This window comes from Eleutherodactylus coqui, chromosome 1, assembly GCF_035609145.1.
Source record: "Eleutherodactylus coqui strain aEleCoq1 chromosome 1, aEleCoq1.hap1, whole genome shotgun sequence".
In the NCBI taxonomy this organism is placed as follows: Eukaryota; Metazoa; Chordata; class Amphibia; order Anura; family Eleutherodactylidae; genus Eleutherodactylus; species Eleutherodactylus coqui.
This window is the reverse complement of record NC_089837.1, coordinates 59327840-59343710: the sequence shown is the minus strand read 5'-3', so window position 1 is coordinate 59343710 and position 15871 is coordinate 59327840. Positions and strand designations below refer to the sequence as shown.

Genomic DNA, 15871 nt, shown 5'->3' with positions numbered 1-15871 from the left:
TTACAGCAGGAGTTGGATGCAGCGATAATTATGCACATTCTTATTTTTTTTCTCTAATTAAACATTCTGTAACTAGAAAAAAAAATAAGTGTGACCGTGTGCAGCTCGTTGGAAACAGACTGCGCACAGATAAAAAATACCAAGTCGACTTTCACACGGGCAATTAAAAAGTCGTGTCTCGCATCAAACAGCACATTGATATGTGCTATTCTTGATCGAAAATCAGATAAAAACAGGACGGGCTGCGGTTTTTTTTCCCACTCACTTAAAAAAAACAAACAAAAAAACGACTAAATAAATGGGTGCCGTTTCCATCCAATTTTCGGGCTGAAAAACAGCATGCAAGTATCCTTGGGTTACCTACACACAGGCGAGTGCAATATTGTGCAGGCCAGCATGCGTTTTCATGCCTCTGTGAAGTACTGATCCTGCAGCGCCGCTTTCAGGCACGTTAGAGGATTGGCAAGTGTTATCCATCGATTCCAATGGGAAACCTGGCATCGCACTCGCGTGCACATTATACGATGCTTTGACTGTCCCATTGAAATCAGTGGGCAATGAGTTCTGAGGAATGCGAAAAGATGAGACATGCTAAGATAGAACATCACTCATGTGTATGGCTCTATTCAAAAGAATGGGGTTCATATTCGCGCAAGTTTTGTGTCTCCCGCAACGCACCAAACTTGCGCGAGATTCTCAGCCATTTTAAACTGGCCTTAGGAAAAAAAAGCATTTATAGCTCAAATACAGATTGTTTTGCCACAATTGTGACATCATACATGACACAATGTACACATGTCATCTTGTTATACACGGGAGAACTAGAAGACTAAATGTTGGGATAAATATTAGTGGAACAATTTACCTTAAAAAAGAGAATGTGAAAATGATGAGCAAAACCCTTTTTTTAAAAATAATTCTGCACCCCCCCCCCTCCCAAAAAAAACTAAATAAAAATTACCACCAACAAAATCACATTTCCACATCAATTTAATTTTGTTCTTTTGTTTGTCCCAAAAATAAAGGAACAAAATATTTTGGAACAGATCAAGAATCAACATCTACACAAAATCACCTTTTAGAATGCAGCATTCCAAAAAGTGAACGAAGGCCACGCACACCCCTGGTCATAAGGGGGTTAAATACCTAGATTGGCCCATAATAAATGACTACATATTATATCTGTAAACAAAGCCATACTGGTGATTGGCTGACCGTTGCAGGTTTGGCTTTTGAAATCCTGACGATTCAATGAGGGACATCTAGTGGCCATCTATGCCGGGTTCACCTCAGTGGGTGCCACTGATCTTAAGTAACTGTACAGTAAGGGTATGCTCACACAGAAAAATCCTGACATGGTTTTTGGTGCAGATCTTCATGTGCAATTTGCCCTTTTAATGTGCAAAACCTGTGTACGGAATTCTGATGCAGAAACCAGTGTTCCCGCATCAAGAGATGGCTAAAAAGCTGTGGATTTTGAGGCAGAATGAACATACCCTAACAGCCTATGTCCACTGCAGCATCCATCAATGGGGTCTTCCAACAATGGATGTCTCTCACATACCTTATATACAGAGTGTCTGGGGTCTGCCAGCTGGAACCTGAACAGCAGGAGAAATTGATTGGCTTCAAATAAAGAGAAGAATGCGCCCCCTGTGGTGGCTTCCTCTTCACTGCAATCAACAAAACTTAGGGCAAGCTACTTTTGCTTTGTAATTAGCAATTATACCCTAAATAGATCATAACTATGTAGAAGTTAATTAAAACAACATATGTAGGCATATCAGTTTTCTCAGAGCCAATCACAATCTCCAAGGCTTTGTTTAAAAGGGGTATTCTGAAGTCAGACATTTATGGTATATATGCTCAGCATGTGTCAGAAATATATGACAGATATGGGTCCCACCTAAACGTTCATGTGAAGTCCCCCAACCCACCTAGTGAGGCAGCCACTAGCCACTGTGTTCAGGCAAATAATGCATTGAGAAGTGGCTGTGTAGGTTTTTAACCCCTATTCTCAACATAGGTATGAATCCTGTGAATATGCCATAAAATGTATGTGTTAGAGCAATTGATCAGTCAGGAGCTGAAAAATGATATGCAAGTATTACCTACAGGGAATAATTACTTACTATGTATTTTCCTCATATCTTGCCATTTGGCAGCTTTTTAGGTTAGCTCCAATAGTGCAGCGCTGTGATCTGTGACTACAGTGTCTATGGGAGTTTGTGCTAGTCTGAGACACACCCCCTGTCTAACCATTGGTCCAGAGAGACACCTCCTGCTTAGTCCCCCTGCCCTGCAGCTCTGCTTCCTCTTGTGTTCTTACACAGCAGCCAATTACATGTTTATAAGGAGATACAAATAATCAAGTGGATCACCACAAGAATACATAAATAACTGCCCGTTGGACAATTCTAGAAGATCTGGGTGAGATTTGTGTTTATTGGTGTCAATATCCATCTATGATCAGCATGACGTACATACAGGACAGGCGACACTCATCCCTAAATCCACACTGTCGTCCTCAAAGCCAGAAAGGGTAGACTCTTCGTGTCATGTAGCATTGTGACAGAAGAAATATTCAGTCCTTACAAGTCCGTGTGTCCTTCCCTCACAGTACAACTCAACTATACAAAACTTAAAGTACAAAAAATAAAAAATAAAAAAATATATATATCCAACTTCATTTCGGGGGATCGGTGTTGATCCCGTATTTCTCTTTCAGAAGCTTGAGCTGTTCCTCTTTCTTTTTGGTGTCCATTTTCTGGAACGCCTAGGAAAATAAGGAAATAGAAGAAAACATTACTATTATCACAGTAACTACAAACAAAAATGATGCGGATTTGTTCACATTTTTTCAGAAAACCCAACGCAAATCCCCCCCAAGGGTTTATTAACCCCTTCCCACCCCATGACGTAAGGGTACGTCATGGGACGCGGGTACTTCCCGCAAAATGACGTACTCTTACGTCATGGGGATAGCGCGAGATCATAGCAGATCTCGCGCTATCCCTCAGCGGGAGCAAGCTGTCGCAAGTAGCCGGCGTCCCGCTGCAACAGCGGGGGGCATCAGAGATGCGCCCGCCCGCTGTTAACCCCTTCCCTGCCGCGATCTAAGTAGATCGCGGCAGGGAAAGGGTTCACAAAGGGAGCACGAGAGCCCGGCTGGTTGCTATGGCAACAGGACGCCAGATACCGGCGTCCTGTATTGCCATAGCTTAGATCGCTATAGTAAGCCATAAAGCATGGCAGGAGAGAAGTCCTGCCATGCATTATCGCAGGGATCTGAAGTCCTGCAGTAAAAGTCCCTCAGAGGGACACAAGTGGTGTAAAAAATAGAAAAAAATAAAGTACAAAAATAAAAATGTAAAAAAAAAAGTTAAAAAAAACTTTTTTTTTTGCTTTTTCTCATATTAGCATAAAAAAAGTTAAAAAAATTAAAAATCCCACATATTTGGTATCGACACGTCCGTAACGACGCATACAATACATTGAACATGCTTTTTATCCTGCATGGCAAAAAGCGTAAAAATGCTAATTAAAAAAAAAAAACGCAATAAAAGTGATTAAAAAAGCCGTATGTACCCCAAAACGGTACCAATAAAAACTACAGCTCGTCTCGCAAAAAATAAGCCCTCACAGAGCTTTGTACATGGAAAAAATTAAAAAAAGTTATAGCACTTTTAATGCAGTGAGTTTAGAAAAAAAAATTAATTTCCAAAAAAGGGTTTTTATTGTGGAAAAACCTAAAAAAAATATAAGAATTTTGGTATCGTTGTAACCGTACCGCAGAAAAAAATGTGCTGCATGATTTATGCTGCATAAAATGCTTAAAAAAAATAAATAGATAAAAAAATCTATGGCAGAATTGATGCGTTTTCTCTCCCTACGATCATAAAAAAGAATAATAAAAGTTTTACAATGTAGTCTATGTAACCAAAAATGGTACCAATAAAAACTACAGCTCGCCACGCAAAAAACAAGCCCTTATACGGCCGCGTCGACGGAAAAATAAAAGGTTATGGCTTTTAAAAAAAGGAGATTGAAAAATACCAAAAATCGCTTGGTCCTCAACACCAAAATAGGCCGTGTCATTAAGGGGTTAACACAGGGCAGATTTTCAGTGCAGACAGTCCACATTGACAATCTCCAGCATTTAGGAGTAGCAGTTATGTGAATGAGATTTTCTAAATCTTGTTCACTCGCTGTGGAGTAAATCCACCCAAAAACTGTGCGGAAATTGATGTGGTGTGGAATTTAAATCCGCAGCATGTCAATTAGCTACAGTGGATCTGCGGTGTGGACTGCACCTCTGCACAAAAATCTACTAGTTGTAAATTTTGCGCTGCGGATCTGCGGCAAACATTCTGCAGCAAATTCTGCCCTGTGTGGACACCGCTTAGAGTATGTTTCCATATAGCAGAATTGCGGAAGATTTTCCACAGCGGCAATTGTGCAGATTTTGATGTAGATTTCACCCCATAATTTGAAGAGATGAAATCTGCACTGAAAGTACGCAGCATAAATGGACATGAACATAATGGACAAAAAAAAAAATCGGCCCTGCACGTCGGTTCTGCTGTACTCATGCACTATGTGAACTACATTTTTTAAAATCTTGTCCGCATAGCTTGTACTGTAAGGCTATGTTCGCACAATGGAATTCACCAAGAACTTTTCTGCGTGAATTCTGCCTTTAAAAACTGGGGCAAAAAACGCATATTTTTGCCACAAATTTGCATACAGAGTTCTCCCTGTCAACAGGCAAAATCTGCGTGTGGAATTCCAAAGAATAAAAAAAAATTTGCGTTTTTGTGTCAAGTAAAAAAAGGGAGATGGAACAATACCTCTGCAGCGCCACCTATTGGAAGGAAGCTTCCTGCAAGTTAAAGGGGTTGTCCCGCGGCAGCAAGTGGGTCTATACACTTCTGTATGGCCATAATAATGCACTTTGTAATGTACATTGTGCATTAATTATGAGCCATACAGAAGTTATAAAAAGTTTTTCACTTACCTGCTCCGCTGCTGGCGTCCTCGTCTCCATGGTTGCCGTCTAATTTTCGCCGTCTAAAATGGCCTAATGGCCAAATTAGACGCGCTTGCGCAGTCCAGGTCTTCTTCTGTTCTCAATGGGGCTCCGTGTAGCTCCGCCCAGTCACGTGCCGATTCCAGCCAATCAGGAGGCTGGAATCGGCAATGGACCGCACAGAAGAGCTGCGGTCCACGGAGGTAGAGGATCCCGGCGGCCATCTTCAACCGGTAAGTATTGAAGTCACCGGAGCGCGGGGATTCAGGTAAGCGCTGTGCTGTTCTTTTTTTCAGTCCCCTGCATCGGGGTTGTCTCGCGCCGAACGGGGGGGGGGGGGGGGGGTTGAAAAAAAAAAAACCTGTTTCAGCGCGGGACAACCCCTTTAATGTTAGACTCTATACAAGCCTTGTAACAGTGACTGGGAATTGAAAGCCAAACCAGAATCCATACACAGACAGCGGTTTCGGGGCAGTGAGGCGCTGCAGAGGTTAGTGGCTTGGCTAGTGAGGCGCTGCAGAGGAGTATCGTTATATCTCCCTTATTTGCATATTACCCAGAGGAGCATGAATGGCTTTATAAGTCTCCTCACTCCCCTTCAGTGTGCCAGAAACCTACTGCACACTGACGAGGGGCAAACACCCCAAAAGGCTTGTCTGTGTATGGATTCAATCACTGTTATAAGGCTTGTATAAAGAGTCTAACAGTGACTTGCAGGTAGCTGCCTTCCAATAGGTGGCGCTGCAGAGGTATTTTTTTCATCTCTCCCATTTGCATATTACCCAGATGAGCATGAATAGCCCTTTAAGTCTCCTCACACACCTGCTAGGTACTCTCCCTAAGGAGAAAATATAGCGTTCCTAACCTGTGTCTGCGTCAGAATTCCACATGCAGATTTTGACCATTTGACAGGGCTAAATCAAGACATAAACCACGGCACAAAGACGCGGATTTTGCTGCAGTTGTTAGAAGCAGAATTCACATGGACAATTCTGCGGCGAATTCCGTCCTGTGAATCTACCCTAAATGTTGCTGATTTTCCACAGCATTTCCAACCCATGAGAACACGCACTTCATGTTTGCCTCCTTTTAGCCTTTGCCTCTTCTCATCTGGCGACACTCTGGATTACCAAAGCACTTTTGAGCCAATAACCAAAAAGTGATTAGTAACCTATTAGATGCTGGATTGTAGAACTGCAGACCTTGTAGAACAGGACTTACCCTGTTTGCATTGTAGTACAGGACCACCAGGTATCTGTTGCACACGTTGAAGCCGGAGAGATGATCACAGGCATTCTTGGCATCAAAGATGTCTTCATATACGACGTATGCCGTACCTCTGGTCTCCGGTGTGTTCCCGCTGCAAGAGAGAAATAAATCGTTAAAAAAAACAGGCTGTTACGTTAATTGATACAAGGATAAGAGACACTTAATACAAGTGCTAACAGACTTCTCTGGCAGTCGGCAATAGAGCCGCTCCTGGAAAACCACAGTATACCTAGCATTTTGTCACACGCTCCTCAGGGAAAGTGCTGTATGCACGGATATATAGCGAGTCTATGGAAACAGTCAGCAAGCTTGTCACTACACACATCCTTAATGTATCCGAGCTCCTATAATGCAGAGGATTCATTTTTACCTACATCGATTCATGCTGCTTGCGCCAAATTCTGACCTCCCATCCGCACAGTGCAAAAGAAATCTGGATTCACCTGACCAGGAGATGCTTTTCCACTGTTCAGCGATCCGATTCTTATCTCCTTTTTCCCACTGGAATCTCGCCTTTCTCTTAGGCAACAATGGCGCTGAACCTGGTTGTCTGCAGTTATAGCCCATCCGTGCTAAGGAATAGCGAGCCATGTGCTCAGACACACTAGCTGGAGCACCAGGATTATATTCAGCTGCCTGACTGCACCACTTGCTCATCAATATGATTCTTGACATCCTCTTCTGACCCCTTTTTGTTGATGAATTGTTTACATCTACAGGATGACCCCTTCGCTGGATGTTTTTTCTCAATTGTTTATATTCCTCGCAGGGTTGGCAGTGACATTCTGGCCCGGCTAGTCTAGCGCCGAAGACCAGCCCACATTGGAAGTTGCTTGGACTGCTGGATCTTCCAATTCTAAGGCTGTAAGTGCGATATAGGTCTGAGATAACCTGACCTACCATATTTTTCCTTTATAAGACGCACCGGTCTATAAGACGCACCCCCGTTTTAGAGCGGGAAAATAGGGGGAAAAAAATTTGAACTTACCCAGAGACAGCGCAGGGTTAGTGCCGGGCGACGGAGCAGAGGGAGCAGCAGAGGTCAGAAAAACTGGCGCTCCATATCACAGCGGTGTTTATGTGCAGCAGGAGGAAGGAAGGAAGGAAGCAGTTTGTTGGAAGCGGGGAGCAGCAGTAGTACCCGCCGGCACTCACGACCAATCAGAGGTATGTATGGGCGGCAGTGGGGAGGAGACTGGTCGCACATTTGTTTGTGCGATCACGAGTTTAACGCGCAATCGCCCTAAGTAAATTGCGTTTGCACGTTAAATTCGCGACCGCGCTAAAAATGGCGATCAGAATGAATTTTTGGCACATTCGCTCTATAAGACGCAGGAACTCCCGCCCCCCCCCTACCGCTTTGGAGGCGGAAAAAGTGCGTCTTATAAAACGAAAAATACGGTATATATCACACTTACTTTGTCTCAAATTTTCAAGCATCTGCGATGCATTTTGGAGTTAGAAATGAGCGATTCTATTGCTACACAAATGTCTCTGCGTAAAAAAAAAATGGCGCATGTTCTTCCATAATTAAAATGAATGAAAACGCACGGCGCGTGCATGTAGAACACATGGCATATGAGTCTGGTGCGATTTATTTAAATGCTCCCATAGAAGGTAATGGGCGATTTGCGCAGCAGGATCGCCAAAATAAAGGACATGCTGCAGTTTTTCGATCTTGCACCATCGGTGAGAGCAAAAAAATAATAAAAAAAACCTTATCTAAATGAACCCATTGAGCGCGAGCTCTGTCCTTTTCGCAATCAGACAGAATGTACATTTTAAAATCGTTTATGTAAATACAGCCTAATGTGGACTGACCCTAAAAATGACCGACGGAAAACTTGTCATGTGATTTTGTGCTGCGCTCCGGGATCACGGGGGTAATTTCCATACAGGGAAGCCCCAATCGTGAAAGGACAGGGGTCTCTAATGAAGTGGCCACTCAGTATACAATAACCAGCTGATGCAAAAGACAGGCGTAAGACAGTGAAATCCTCCGTTCCTTCACTGTCAGGTCTTTCATGTTTGGCTCTGAGCATCCAAATACAATTTGCACATGAGAAAAAAAAATAATGTGAAAAAACACTTTGTTTAATGCATTTTCTTGGAATTGTTACATGTGGCAAAAGCTTAAACGCAATCGCTCATCGTATCAGTCAGGGAGCCGGCGAAACAGCGAGCGGCGGGCGCGTATAATGGATTATTCTGTGCTGAACACATACCGAGTTTCCCGTAATGTCACTTGGGAGGGGGCCGAGCCGCGGCCTCACATTATGTCACTTCCAGTAATGGGAAACTAATTGCCATCATCTTGAGGGCGACGACGGCCGGAGGAGAAGAAAAAAAAATATATATATCACAGAACGCTCGTGCCTGGCAGCGGGCAATCGGAGATCTACACGCCGTTGTTTTATGGCTCCTGTACTCGTCTAACACTGGAGCGGACAACCATGACTCGCTCCCTTTCCTTGTGACACATAAGGCCATGTGGACGTAGCCTTCTAGTATACGCTATTCTTGTACTCCAGTCACAACAAGAGCTGCAATCGATTAACATGTATCGGATTTGCTGCAAATTTCCTCACATGAGAGAATCCGTAGCATTTAGTGATTTGAACTGAACAGGTGAAATCTGCTGCGCACCCACACCAAACAGTGCAGATTTTAACGTAGTGCGTATTTCCTGCGGATTTTCGAAGCCGCTGAGAATTCCCGGCAATTCCGCTAAGTATGAATGCCCCCTTATAATTAGGCCTTTTTCATCCGTGTGTGGACTGCATGAAAAAACTCATCACACGCACTATTCTGATCTGATTTATGGACGGCACTAGCCCATTCAACTCAATCAGTGAGAGAAAAACAAAAACGGACAGCACACAGATACCATCCGTCTGTTGTCCATTTTTTTTTCTTTAAGTTGCAAAAAAGAAAAAAAAGGACCCGTTTCAGATTTTTTAGCGGACGTGAAAAATGCATGACAGAGAAAAAAAGAAACAGTACTGAATATGGAAACCATGTCTTTTTTTTGCGGACAAACCACAGTTTTTCTTTTTTTAAATTGTGAAGTTCCGATCCTCTGGCACGAGTTTCACGGGCGATTGCAAGCGTTTCCCATTAATTTCAATAGGAAACCTTGCATCGCGCTGCATGCGAAGAATTAAACGTCTCAGTAAAATCAATAGGTGATGCGTTGCGTGGAGGCAAAAAAAAAATTTAAAAAGACATGCCACGATTTTATCCTTGCAGCATCACTGAGGGAAAATGAGGGAAAACATTGTTCATGTCTATGATTCCATTCAAAAGAATGGAGTGCATATTTGCGCGAGTTGTGTGTGTCTCGCAACGCACAAAACTTGCGCAAGATTCTCACCTGTGTGAAACCGGCCTTACAGCAAGAGCATAAATCTTTTTGCATGAGGATTTATACTACGGATTTTTGACACAAATTTCACTCCTTCAAATAAAGTGAAGTTTGCGATAAATATCTGAGCCGTGTGGCGCAGATTTGTCGCTGTGGATTTTCAGTGGCAGAAAATCGTCAAATCCTCAACATGTGAACATATCCTCAAGGAGCAAAATGCTGAATGTGACTGAAGCAATAGAACTTTTACATGGACCCGGTCACATCCTATAAACTCCATAAACTTGCTTGTAGGACAGTTGCCAGGTAGTCCAGGGGTACGTCTTATACTTACCTGGCTCCCTGTTCCCCCACCGTCACCCATGGAAGTCGGTGCTCGGTCTGTGAGCAGGATGTTTCTTCAGTTAACACATAGACTATTCTCTATGGAAGTGCCACACTCACAGACCGAGCACCAACTTCCAGGGAACAGGCTGCCAGGTACGTATAAGGAGTACCCCCCACCACGCACACCTCACAACTGTCCGATAAGAACCACAACTTAGTTTATGGTGCTTATAGGACGGGACCGGTTCCATGTAACCCTTTCTAATTAAAAAGGACATGAAAGTATGTCTTGACTATGCCTGGTACTTCTGCCAGCATTGCAATAGGACAGGTCATTCAAGGACAGCAAGAAGAGATTATAGAAATTGGGCAGAAATATATGACAGCCCTGGGGCCTTCAGAAAGTCTTGGGCTGTCAAGGCAATCTCATTGTGGGGGTGCTATTCGGGACCCGGATCGGGGCATTTAAATGCTGCTGCCAGAATTGACAGTGGCATGTTAAGAGTTCACAGCTGCGATCACCGTCAGCACTGATCATGGCTATTACGTGCCAGCGTCAGCTACCAAAGACAGCCGGCACCTGCTGTGTACGTAGTATGACTGGCTCCCGATTCTCGCTCCATGCAAACCCCACACCCAGAGGGCATAAATATACACCCTTTAGGCCGCCTGCAAACATTAAGGATCTGCTGCGCAATCTCTGTTAGTGGAAAAGCTGTGGAAATTCTGCAGCATTTGCAGTACAAGACAATCTCCATCACACGGAGCAGAATTTTTCTGGAGCCTTCCTCTCTGTTGCATCGCAAGAAAACCGCGTTTTCATGTGGTGCAACTTCGACAGTACGAAATCCTACTGTCAAAGCCTTATTTTAAGCCCTGGCTGTAGGAAACAAACAAAAAAAAAAAACTGTATACATCACCTTAGAAGTGCTGTCGGCATCACCATCTTCATCATATCTGGCCGGGGATTGAAAATTCCCGCCTCCTGGAAGTGCTGGCTTTAATTGGCTGACGCTTAGCCAATCACAGCCAGCACTCAAACCAACCACAGCCATTCATCGAGGTGCTAGCTCTGATTGGTTAAGTATCAGCCAATCAAAACCAGGACTTCCAGGAGGAGGGGATTTTTCAATCGCAAGCCTGAAGAGATGAAGACGACTAGGGACGGGGACCAGGAAGTAACTGCAGCGGAGCCCCGGACAGCGCTTCTAGGTGAAGTATTTTTTTTTTATTCTGCAGTTAGGGCTTGGATTTCAAGCCCACCCCCCACCCTCACCCCTCTAAAAAAAAAAATCCTTACATGTGGTGCTACAAAGTCATGCGTCTTTGTAGCACTACAAAAATGTGCTATTGCCGCGAGAGGATGCAGCGATATCGCACGGACCAGTGATGTGATATTGCTGCGATTTCTTGCACCGATGTTGCATCGCCCATGTGAAGGAGGCGTAATACACAGTGTGCACCAGCAGGTAGCCATAGAAGCTGGTGTGGCCATCTTTGTTTCTGGACTGAAGGGTCACTTTAAAGGGGTTGTCTCGCGGCAGCAAGTGGGGTTATACACTTCTGTATGGCCATATTAATGCACTTTGTAATGTACATCGTGCATTAAATATGAGCCATACAGAAGTTATTCACTTACCTGCTCCGTTGCTAGCGTCCCCGTCGCCATGGATCCGTCTAATTCTGTCCTTTTCTTGCTTTTTTAGACGTGCTTGCGCTGTGCGGTCTTCTTCCCGGTGAATGGGGCCGCTCGTGCCGGAGAGCTGGTCCTCGTAGCTCCGCCCCGTCACGTGTGCCGATTCCAGCCAATCAGGAGGCTGGAATCGGCAATGGACCGCACAGAGCCCACGGTGCACCATGGGAGAAGACCCGCGGTGCATCGTGGGTGAAGATCCCGACGGCCATCTTGGTGAAGGAAGAAGAAGGAAGAAAGCAGACGTCGCAGAGCGGGGATTCGGGTAAGTAATAAATTTTTTTTTTTTAACACATCCCTTGGGGTTGTCCTGCGCCGAAAGGGGGGCCTATGGAAAAAAAAAAACGTTTCGGCACGAGACAACCCCTTTAAGTCTTAAGCTGTCACTACTACCTCTTTCTGAATGCTCTACGGGGTATGCGGGGTCTTTGATAACGTAACGTCATTGTGAAAAAATGGATATCTGCAAAAAAACAGGCTCAACTTACACTCTGATCTGCCGGATGGGGCCGTATTTCCCAAAGATGTCGTACATTTCTTCTCCTGTGATTTTATAGGGTAGGTTCCGGATGTACAGGATACGGTTCACTTCTGGGGGTAAGCGGATCTGCAACAAAGAGGATGACAGTCTGTCAACATTTGTATCATAGCACAGACAACAAACCACATTGTTCAGCTTTTTTTTTTTGTTTTTCCATTTTCGTTTTGTCTTTCCCCTTTTTAAAAAACTCCTTTATTTATCCATCGTCGTAGATGCCTTAGGGCTTGTTTTTTGCGGGACGAGTTGTATTTTTCAATGGTGCTATTTAATGTACTGAAAAACTTAAAAAAATCTAAGTGGAGAGAAATGGGGGAAAAAAATGACATCCCGCCATCTTTCAGTGCGTCTTGTTTCTACGGCGCACAAACTGCAACAAAAATGACATGATAACTTTATTCTATGGGTCAGTAAGATTTTTTCTTAAAAATAACGCATTTATCTTTTATTCAATCTCATAAGGGAATTTTAAGCCTTTTTTTTTTTTAACTGAATAAATAATAAAATTTAATTAGTCTTGCTATTTGTATAGCGCCAAATTATTCTGCAGCGCTTTCAAGTGATTTATTTGACTAATTTTACCAACCTCTGAAGGATGGCTGAATCAACCTAAACCAATCTGGGATTGAACTCACAACCTTAGAACTGCTGTCTTAACACTCTGCGCCACACGAGGCTCTGAATATGGTGTGAGGTGCAATACCAACCCAGGCCACTGCAAGAGAAACAGAACTACGCCATATACTGTGATAGTGGTCGGGCGACAGCTGATCAGCAGGGGTCCTGAGTAGAGATGAGCGAGTATACTGGCTAAGGCACATTACTCGAGCGAGTAGTGCCTTAGCCGAGTATCTCCCCGCTCGTCTCTAAAGATTTGGCGGGGAGGAACGGAGGGGAGATCTCTCTCTCCCGCAACTCACCTGTCACCCGCGCCGGCCCCCGAATCTTTAGAGACGAGCGGGGAGATACTCGGCTAAGGCACTACTCGCTCGAGTAATGTGCCTTAGCGAGTATACTCACTCATCTCTAGTCCTGAGTGACGGACCCTAACGATCAACTATTGATGACCTATGGATAAATCATTCATTCTGCAAAACTTGATAACTCCTTTACTTATTTATTAAAAAACTTAAAGGGGTTTTCCAAGTTTTGTTTTTTTCTATAACTTAACCATGTTAAAAAAAAAAAACAAACAGAAAAAAAAAAAAAGTGATCCTTTACTCGCCCGTCAGGTCCTCCCACCTCCGTTCAGCCTGTAAACTAATTCAGTGCTGTTAAGCAATTTGCGACCGGGATGTCCCAGACTGCTGTAGCCAATGACAGACCTCTGTGGTTGACTGATCCCATCAACAGTCTATAGACAGACTCAGTGGTGCGAACGGAGGTGCGAGGACCCAGGACGCGCGAAAAAAGAACCGTTTATTGTTTTTTTTAACATGGTCAACCTATTTAAAAACAGGAAAATAACTCTGAACCCGCCTTTACTGATGAAGCATCTTCCCCCATACAGGTGAGGGGATCTTCATCCTGGTCACATAGCCTGCACTCGGTTTTCACCTCCTGCCGACATCACATCCGCTGATCTCCTCTGGGCCCATTGTGACCTCAGTACTAATTTATAAAGGCAGTGAGCTGCGTGGTTTTTGCGCTGAGGTCCGAGAGCTGAACACCTACGGATGTAGCCAGAGGGCACAGGTTCAGCGGGCGCGACCAGCGGACTCTACAGGTACCCGGTGGGCTTTGTGGACCAGCAGAGTAGTGTGGGGAATACTTTTTGAAATATATTTTTTGACTCCCAAAACCCCTTTAAGCCCTAAGCGGCTTCACTCTGGTCCTCCTTTCCGGTCTATACGGATACGGCTGCAGCAGCGACGTCTCCGTATATCTGCGACATCCCTGCAGGCAACTTCAGCGCTTTGGTATACCGGACGCATCACTGCTGCAGCTCACACGACTGTATGGTAAAATAGAGAACAATGGCGCTTTGTAATACGCGGTAAAAAAAACACGCGGCGTTCTTTTGTTAATGGATCAATGAAAATCAATGTACTGTCATGGAGTCCATTCGCCGTGTACATTGTGCACGTATTACGCCATGAGCCCGGCCATATATAGAGTCCAGCGAGGAACAGAACAGCGGGGGATGCAACACATACATAACTCTTCTTTGGCAGCCAAGAGCAGAAGATTAGCGCGGGCCGGATGCGCACGGTCTTTTGTTTACGCGTGAATGGAACCCATTGAGTTTATTCACAGAAGCGTATTTTTTCATCGCATTTCAGTTGCGCGGAAAAAAAAAAAAAGCAGCGTGCTCTACTTCGGCTCGCATAAACGTACAAAGCGTCCCAAATAAAATCTATGTGAGCACAATGCATAACACGCCGCGCAATTTCGCAGGAAAACACATCCGGAACGCAGACTAAACAGCCATTTAAATCGGGGCGTGTTTGTCTGCCGCACGCCAATGAACACACCCTGCAGGCGCAAAAACACGCAGAATTAAAAAAAACTTGTTCATAGCACAAATGCGTTGCAAAGAGGCAAGCGCAATTCTGCATTAGCCGTGTGAAGCCACCAGATGGCGCTGTATTTTTCATGACTGTTTAGAAAGAAAAAAAAAAAAACATAGCACGGTCTATTTTTTTTCACGCATTTGCCGCCATATTTCTATTGGGCAAATGTTGATCAGCATTCACCCGGTAGAAAATAAAATCTACAGAGGCAAATACTGGCGGCTGTAATGCGACTGAAACACGTCCGTAAATACAGAACCGCATTACGGACGCCTTTCCATACGCTCATCCGAAAGCGGTCGAAAGCACAGGCCCCGCCCCTTCTGCTCGCACCCACGTTAGGGGTCACTGGACCCTAGTTCTACTATGGCCACGCTCACATCAGCATCGGAGGGTCCGTTCTGTCGCCGATTTCACTAGTCCGTCCGGCAGACGCTAAATCGCCGGACGGATGGAAACAGTCTACGGAGGAAGAAGGATATCCGACGCGTTCAGCGCCGCTCGCTTCCGTCACGGATTCACTCAGCCAATGGGTGCCGTTTTTCCATAAGCAAAGGAATCCATGAAATGTGAATGACCCCCACTATTACTACACACCCTGTACAGGTCAGTAATAGGTGTAAATACTACTCCCAGCAAGTCCTGACAATCCTAACAGCAGCTAAGTGCACTGCTAATAGTGGTCAGTACACGCTGGGAGTTGTAGTACCACAAGTCACAGATCACTAAGACAATCATCATCACCCCCGCCCCAACTACACACAGCGCCCCCTGTAGGACTCACATTCGCACGTTTCGCCGCCTGCATCGCCATTGTGGCCGCTGTTAGATGGAGATAATCAGAGACGAGGAGAAAAAAAAAAATCAAGACTCGGCCGCAAGCTTGAAAACCGGAAGAGGAAACTGCAGCAGTGATGTCATAACCATGCGCGCGCGCACTTCCGGCGCGAAACATAGCGTTCGGAAGCGGTCATGTGACATCGTTGTGTGGCGGCCATTTTTAATTCGGGCAATGGATATTTTTTCCTATTTAATACTGTTTTTCCTCTTATATGACAGACTTTTGGTAAATCAATTCGTTCATTAACTTAATAATATTTAAATTATTACAATTATTTCATGCTTAAAAAAGATTTTT

The 15871-nt window shown here is 44.5% G+C and overlaps 1 protein-coding gene across 1 annotated transcript; it reads right to left on the bottom strand.

Annotated features, from left to right (window-relative positions):
* Positions 1-2425: 2425 nt before the first annotated feature.
* Positions 2426-15651, bottom strand: SF3B6 (splicing factor 3b subunit 6). Its single transcript, XM_066596663.1, has 4 exons — positions 15518-15651; positions 12171-12289; positions 6251-6389; positions 2426-2776 (listed from the first exon to the last, which is right to left on the bottom strand). The coding sequence occupies exons 1-4, from the start codon at positions 15545-15547 to the stop codon at positions 2687-2689; spliced, it is 378 nt and encodes a 125-aa protein (XP_066452760.1). The 5' UTR covers positions 15548-15651; the 3' UTR covers positions 2426-2686.
* Positions 15652-15871: the final 220 nt, after the last annotated feature.